Source organism: Lottia gigantea (genome assembly GCF_000327385.1).
Source record: "Lottia gigantea unplaced genomic scaffold LOTGIsca_8, whole genome shotgun sequence".
NCBI classification, from domain to species: Eukaryota; Metazoa; Mollusca; class Gastropoda; family Lottiidae; genus Lottia; species Lottia gigantea.
This window is the reverse complement of record NW_008710662.1, coordinates 2,923,070-2,931,691: the sequence shown is the minus strand read 5'-3', so window position 1 is coordinate 2,931,691 and position 8,622 is coordinate 2,923,070. Positions and strand designations below refer to the sequence as shown.

Below are 8,622 nucleotides of genomic sequence, written 5' to 3'. Positions count from 1 at the left end.
AAAGTTATATGACTCATTGAAAAACAAAACTGATAAGTCCAAAAAGTCGTTAAGTTTAAATAAGTTGATTAATACTATTCTGACAAGTCTAAGATTCATATGACAGGAAACCAAATGTGAAAAAAAAACCCAGAAATTAATACAGTCCCTTCAGATAATAGATAACACAAGAGCACAGTATTCCCTTGATAAAACATGACTTGCTCTAAAATAAAAAAATCTTTCCTGATACACAAGACAATTTGCTATGCAGAATTCATTGTTGGTTACATGATACAAGTTCCATTTTTATCAGTTTGTTTTTATATGAGCTGTTGTCAGTACAACCAAATCACTGAAGAAATTTATCAATGTGGTATTCAGATCTTTTTAGGAATAAAATGTAATAAAATAAACTAAGTTTAAATAATTCAGAAGTTGCCTATTTCATGCAATTCGGTAATTATCACCTCCCTTACAAGCAACTGTTGACTGACTGGACAGGAGAGACAATATGCCTAGAAAACTTTGGCAAGATTGATTCCATGTGCACCATTTGAGCTTGAACATTTTGTTAGTCCAGACGCAATCTACCATGGATTTTTCTAAATATTTGAAACAGATGGATTCAAGAAGTTCTGTTTATGGCTAGTTAAAAAATTCTGAAAATTTATGTTGATGCTGAACAAGACAATGATTCATAAAGCCATAAACCCCCATATTTACACAGCCACAAGATGACAGCTAGTAATACAAGACCTACTTCAAGGCTAGAAAACAAACTGAGATTAAAGGCAATATATCAAAGTTACAGTACGGAAACTAATCAATTACAATCGAATGAGTTATTGTTAAATTTGTCATCATTAAGAAACCAGCTTCCTGAAATTATACTAGAACTATATACCAGTATTCAATGTACAACAAATACATTTTGAGAGTCTTCAACTGAAGAAAACGAATTGTTAAGGGACATTGGCCATTTTTTTTTTTTTTACCAATCATACTTCAGTCTCAGAAATATGATTTTTTTTAAGCTAAGCCAAAAAGCTCACCGTGGAAATTTGAGCCTTTAAATCCATGTGTTTATCCGCATTTGAATGTTAAATTGATGACTTGTTAATACTCTGTATAGAAAAGACATACAATGGAATTGTAAAATTATTAAGTGATTTTCGTACATTTCTAGTACTCCTGAAGACTTTACAAATATTCAAGACCAAATTCAACCCTACAAAATGGCACACCTGTCCCTAAGAATTTTAACAAAGGACTTCCAAAACTATGGCCCTATTATATCTGGAGGGCATGTGTACAGTTCTTACTTTCACAGTCTGATATTAATAGATGATATATATACAAGTTGGTACAATAATGATTTATAATATAATCTAGTATTTATTAACTTGTGGTTCCTGTACCAGTCATTATAATGAAATAGTAATATAGTATTTAACCATGCAACACTAGGTATTGCTATACAATGATCATACAAACATTTGAAATGACTTTTTTTTATCATAAAATTAAGATGATCACAGAAAAATCACTAAAATGGTTTTTCCTGCAATTATTTTTCATCCAATGTATGATGGATGTACTGCAACTTAAATACAGGTTTAAATAAAGCTGACCCAAATACAGCTGTTTCCAGGTAAAAAGCTCAAACATAAAAATATACCGAGTTATTATACTAAGTAAGGTAACAATCTCCTTCTCTACTACTGACTTTCTAAATATGATTATATTATATCATTTTTTTCTCCTTTATTGTATGAAACCCAGAGTTGATTATAACAACATAAAATGCTTGTGAATAAGTCACATTCTTTTACGGTAAACATCAACTGCAAGCAGACATAATTCACTTTTGAAACAAAGTAGCTCTTGGAAACTGTATGAAAACCAGCAATGAAATAAAGTTTTAGGTCAATAGAATATCATTGAAAGATCAACAACAGACCAAAACAATATTGTATTTAGTCATGTTGAAATCATTATCTCTAACTCATCTCGAGGTGTTTGGTGTAAGAGTGAAACGATTCACTTGGATGTTTCTGGCCACGCATATGCTATTAGAAGCCTGTTAAGTTGGACACAAAATTGGAGAGTCAAATCAAACAATGCAACATAAAATCAATAATTTATGAAACTTGTCAGATACTGGGAAATTCATAGTTGGCTGCTGAAAGCTAAATTCCACTGAGAGTTCTACAAGTCTAAGATTACTAACTATTAAACAGCAGAAGTTAACCAATGAATTATGAAATTTCAATATATACACTGTCAAATGATGACTATATGCATTTAGGTAATTGTGAAATCTGTTCTGCATTGTGATCAGAATAAGGGATATTCACTTAGAAAGAAACATAAAAAGTTGTTCCATATCCAATTCTTTCCCCAGTTTTCTTAGACATTATTCAGAATGGTTAAGTTATTCTGCTGTAATGCACAACATTCAAATGTCTATTTGAAGACAGGAGGTTCTACATATGAATTTGGAAATTTGTTAATTGTTGCTGAATATCACATGAAGTCCAAAGTATATCTGATAAAGACAATGTCCCTTACAAGTGTTGATTCTTGTCTCTTAATTATTGCTTAAAAAACTAACTGGTAGTAATTATCATATGAATGAATGAGCACATGTCAAAACTAGTCTAGAATGTTTAACTTATCAGTGCTTACTAATAATCCAGTACATGCTTTGCTTAAATCCATACAAAATACATTGTTGCTTATTGGACGTTTCCTTCTTATGTTCTTATATTCAGAGAAACCCCTCATACTTATATGAGTACTACAAAAAATTTGTTTCGTGGTTGGAAAATCTTTCATTTTAGAAATAGTCCAATGGACACCGCACACTTAAATTCAATTTCCTATTATCAAACATTGAACCCCAACAACATGTGACTAAGTAACAGGAACCACAAGTACACCACAATCTATTTTTATCATAAGCTTATGCTGTAAAAAAAAAACACTAAGTTTCTGGCAAGTCAACAAATCATTTTGTTTGAACATTTTAACTCCACAAATTCATTTTGAAAGAAATAACAACAAAGATATAAATTGTGATGATGCATGTAGTATATAAGAATGTCTTAAAAGATCTAATACATTACCATTTGTCCTGCGTTTGGTCCAGGTGGTCCTTGATTATTGCCTTGGTTTCTACCACCCATCTAGAAAAAATATGTGTATTCGATGTAATAATATAAAAATCCTGCAAATTTATCATCAAAACCATTTTGAAGATTTAATATTAACTTTCTATACTTTCTATAAATCAACACTAATTTTGCAATGACAAAGAAAAACAACAGAAGAACAAACTAAATGAAACACAAATGGTAAGTGAACATACCATAGGGTGCATTTGGCCTTCAATTGGTGGATTTCTCTGTTCACCCTGCAAAAAGCAGTGAACACTGTTACAACAATATTAAGTATCTTGTCATGTTTTCAATGAAGCAACTATTATAGTTTTTCTCTTAAATGACATAACCAATAGTGAAATCAATGACACTTACTGGATTTCCTCCTCTATTAAGTCCCATGCCTGCTGGGGGGATTGGTGGGGGTTGCATTGGAGGGGCACCTCGACCATTCATACCATCCTGAAACACATAGAATATTGTTTCTTACTATCAGTATTCTTTTTCTTCTATGTTAAATATATGAAGAAAGATGGCAATGCTAAGTAAAATAACTTAATTCTATAGAACTTACATCAGGTCTGTTTCCTTCCATCATACGACGTCCACCAGGACCTCCCATGTTCTGTTGTCTCATCATCATATCCTGTCTTCTTCTTTCCTCCTCTTGTCTCATTCGATCTTCTTCACGGCCTCTGTAAATATATCCATATGTACATCAGTTTTCTAGAGACTGAGAAATTAAAATCCAATACTATCTCCTATCTGTGTATGTGTCCCATCTACATGATAATAGAAATTAAGCTAAATATAGACTTGATTATAAAGAATTACCTCATTTCCATTTCCTGTCTACGTCTCATCTGATCTTGCTGTTTTCTTTCTTCAAGTCTTCTCAATTCTTCTTGTTGTCTTAACAAATCTACAATAAATGATAGAGATGGGTTGGTCACAATTATCACAATTTGTTAACACTACAAACCAACTAAATCAGATTTCACCTTGGGTTTTCTAATATTTGTGACTGTAAACTGTAACCAAATGTTATGTACCTTGTCGGATTCTCTCAGCTTCATAATCATATAAAGCGCTCTGCATTTCATCTTCAAGTTTTAACTGAGCCTCTTCCATCTCTTTCTTCACTCTATCTAGCTTCTCTTTTTCTAACACCACCAATTGCTTCCATCTCATACCCATATCATAATCAAATGTTCCTGGCTGAGCAAATCTTGGTTCTTGTTCTCTTTCCCTGAAAAGGTAAAACCATATGTAAGATTGATTCTTCAATTCTGTGATAAAAATAAATATCCACTTACAGAATCATGAATTATAAAGTATGCACTTTAAAAGGAAGAATTTAAAAGTTAAACTATATGAATAACACCTACTTTTTGTATAAAGGATCATTCTTATTCATGAATTTCTCTGGCATACCATCCTCATCATCCTTTTGCTCTAATGGTTCAACAATTACTGGCCTTGGGGAACTTAAAAAAAAATATAATGACATTTTATTGCAGACACACACAGTAAAGGCCAGACATACTATCAGCATATTAAAGTGACAATGTTAACAAGGTCGTGAGCAAATGACTGAAAAAGATGCTAATTAAAGGGAATGTAAAGAGGTTTTCTAAATTTTTAGGTGTCTGGGACCCAATTTGCACCATCCAAAATTTCAATCAGATGCTGTGAATTTGTGGTTCCTGCAATCCACTAAAACTAAGTGTCAGATGACATCACTAATCGTGAAGAGCTTTATGTGATAAATCAACTTTTGCGATTAACATTGTCATGAAAAACTTAGTTTTAGCAATATCTCGAATTGTGTAGTTCTACATTAAGTTATCAGTGAAGAAGCTTTTATCATTTAATTGAATTCAAGAAATAAGATATCATTCCAGAACATGTTGAAACAAATAAATCATCATAGTTTTACCTTGCAGTTAATGAAGGAGAAAATTTACTTACGCTCCAAGCAAGAAAACACCTTCATTTAAACGCCGAAGGGCTTGTTGTGCCCCTGGTTTTCTGACAAACTCAACAATGCCCTCTCCTGTGGATTTACCCCTATCATCAACAATGACAATTGCTCTTTCTAATTCCCCAAACTGGGAGAACCCTTGCTCTAGAAGATCATTAGAGACAGTTGGGTGGAGATTTTTCACTCTTAGAGCAGCACCATGTGTGGCAAATCGTACTCTCAATGTTCTGCCCTTCTTGGTGGTTCCATCCAGTCCAACTTTAGCAGCTTCAGCATTGTGACGGTAATCCTGAAAGGAAAATAATATGATGAAACAGATAAACGAGGCTTATCAATAAACCACCTCAGAGTTTCGCAATGAGCAAGCACACTGTTTCAAAGGGAGGTAATTCATATAAATATGATGTTCATCGTCAAGAACAACAACCGTAAAGAAAACGTTATGTATGTTTAAAACAATGCAAAACATTCAAAAAGGATTTAATTTGCAGAGATGATGTGAAAACTCAATCTGTTTTTTTCCCAATGATCTCACAGTGCATTACACACTATCATCTCCTATGTATATTGGGAACACTGATTTGGCTTATAAACTTATTGTGAATAATTATCAAAAAGTACCGTGCCAGTACTCTGATACGTAAAGTCATTTCATCCACAAAAATTAAAGCAAAGGTTGTTTGGCATAAGGAAGTCAGAAATTACCATTCTGATGAAGCCAAATCCACGTTGTCCATTTACGTAAGCCTCTGATGATTCTCCATAAGGTGTGAAGAGTGCTTTAAAATCATCCTCTGTAAAATCAAGTGGCATATTTCCCACGAACAACCGACATCTTCCTGTGAATTTCTTTGGCCCTGTTGAGGTCTGTTCCTGTTGTTCTTCAGGTTCTTCTTTGACTGCAGCTGTAGATTTATTCTGGTTATCAAAACGTCGATTATTTGGGCCTCCTCCACGGTTGTTTCGATCTTTATTTCTAAAATCGCCCCCACCACCACCACGTTGAAAATTCTTTTGTTCGCCTGATCGTCCCCCTTTATTATTCTGATTTTGCTGTGATTGTTGGTTCTTATCCTGTTTAACTTCTTGTTTATCATTGTGTTTGTTGTCTGTCTTCATCTGCCCCTTCTGTGGTGAATTTCCGGCCATCTTAGCGTTGTGAGACTGGTGAGACATCTTACTTGTAAAAGCTTCGCCGTTCTTCTTCTACTCAAGTCTAAGATGGCGTCAGTAAAAGCCTTTACAGATCACGTGACTTTGACGTAAGAGATCATATTCTTTATCGTTTTTTTACAAATAACATTAATTATGCATAACATAACGTTTGTAAATTTTGCCACATAAATAATATATTATGAATAACAAAACTTATCTCATTTATGCCATTTTACTTATCGTTTGTTTCCGTACTTTTCCGAAAAATTTCAGGCCGCAATGTATCGTAATTATCTCCCTTTGACCACTTCTACTTTGGTAAACTAGATTGTTATGAAACTATCCTCAATACTAAGCGAAGGGTATCGAACTACAGCCTGGAAGATAAACATTTTAGTCTGTAGTAGAGGAATTTTAGAAAAGGGACAATGAATGCATTAAGGATCATTTCACCATTTAAACAAGCCAATGTTAGTCAAATCTGTGGTTGTGTTTCTAAAAGAAATAGTTTGTCTGTGGACTTTATAAATAGACACAAATTTGTATCTCTCACAACAGCTCGCAATGTCAAAGAACTTCATTACAGCAAATCTCTGACCACAACTAGTTCCTTGTGTACAAGAAAAATGAGCACAGATGTGTCACCTAGCAAAAGCATGTTCGGTAAAATAAGAAGTATGTTTTTTGACCCACCATTATTATTACCTAAAACAACATTATTAACTAGTGGACACTTAATGTATTTCTGTGTAACTGAACAATTAGATTTTCAGTATTATATTAAAGAATTTGATTTACCAGATACACTCAATTCATATTTTATTCTTGTGACTCTACATATCTGGCTGTGTACAGTGCGTCTCGCGAATCAGGGTTCTGAAGGAGAAATAGTGCGAAATAGTATGGTGGAAATAATGTGGTCTGATATTGAAGAGAAAGGAAAAAATTTAGTTCAGTCGAAGGCAAGTACGTCAGTGAGACAGGCTCTAGAAAAATACAACAACACACTATTATATATGTTTTTGTCACTAGATGAAGGTTTGCTCTCTGATGATAAGACATTAGCAGGAGCTGTTTGGAGAACTATTTATGAACAAAGAGATAATGTAGATCCAGAAAAAATTGAACTTCTTGTCTATTATATAAGAAAGCAAGTTCATCATATTGAAAGAATTGATTCATTTAAACTTCTTTCAAAAGGTGTGGTTCAGTTCCTTAATATACATGGAGATAAAGTAAATGACAGATTTCTGAGGATGGCTAAACAGCAACAGAAACTTTGATATAGGCTTACAGATTTAGTGGTACCGGTAGGGCTATAAAACTAAGCTCCTTGTGCTTGTGTCTGACTATGTGATGAAAGGCTTTAAATGGCTCACTAGAGATACATCAGATATTGGTTTACTATTAGATATAAAGTAGGAAGATCTGTCATTTGTGTAGTATCTCTTGAAGCCAATTATTTTTTTCATAAACAGAAATAATAAATCTTTGAGCATGTACAATGACATGACCAATGTGAAATGTAAAATTGTCCATACTCTAAGCATTTCTGTTGGAGCAGAAACAATAAAAAAAATTGTTGAAGTTAATATATGAACAAACTTTTATGACAAAGATTTAGATTGTAGACTGACTTTTTGTGCCTGTGTAACCTAATTAATGCTCCAATCACATTACTTTTGATTTCACTTCTTGCCATCTGATGTTAAAATGTTGGATGCTTTCCATAATTATTGGTATATTATAATAGATTGTGTATTTATTGAGTAATTAAAAAAGAAGTTTATAAGCTTATCTCATTATTTTTATTACACAAATTTCTGTCAATTGTACTGGATATATTGCTTAATATCTTAATCCTTCAAGGCTGTAAAATGTTATAAGATATCTCTTATAATGTCCAGGTCATTATGAATATTCTCATGGACAGTTATGACCTATTATATTGTAAAGGCTATATTTTTAAGAGAAAATTTGTGTGGAAAACTAATGTACACCAAATTTTCAAGAAATATATTTCATAGGCTTCTTATTTTGAAGGTTTTTACTAATAATATGAAGCCAAACACTAAAACTGCTTGATAAACAATTAGTACACTCTGTAAATAGCATACTGTCCCTTAAAAGACAACCTAATGAAGCACACAGTTGCTTACAAATTCAGTAGAGAAATGCTAACTCATCTAGCTTAATTATACATGTCCACATCTGGAGCCCTGTTTGAAGAGAAACAAAAATCAGTTTCAATCTAACAGCCTAGGTTTGAGGACACTAATTCTATTGAGTACTGCACTGTAAGATTGTAGATTTGAAGATGACATTTTTTCATATTCATAA

At 32.9% G+C, this 8,622-nt stretch overlaps 2 protein-coding genes across 2 annotated transcripts; one reads left to right on the top strand and one right to left on the bottom strand.

The window, feature by feature from the left end:
- Window positions 1-3,762: 3,762 nt before the first annotated feature.
- On the bottom strand, window positions 3,763-5,985 carry LOTGIDRAFT_73646 (hypothetical protein; the record flags this gene model as incomplete). The annotated part of the gene is made up of 6 exons (XM_009066788.1): window positions 3,763-3,814; window positions 3,978-4,065; window positions 4,196-4,392; window positions 4,532-4,630; window positions 5,115-5,416; window positions 5,833-5,985. Coding segments are annotated over 6 exons (891 nt in total), but the record flags the coding sequence as incomplete, so codon positions are not given.
- A 974-nt stretch (window positions 5,986-6,959) lies between these two features.
- Window positions 6,960-7,565, top strand: LOTGIDRAFT_108143 (hypothetical protein; the record flags this gene model as incomplete). The annotated part of the gene is made up of 1 exon (XM_009066998.1): window positions 6,960-7,565. The coding sequence occupies one exon, from the start codon at window positions 6,960-6,962 to the stop codon at window positions 7,563-7,565; it is 606 nt and encodes a 201-aa protein (XP_009065246.1).
- Between the last annotated feature and the right edge of the window lie 1,057 nt (window positions 7,566-8,622).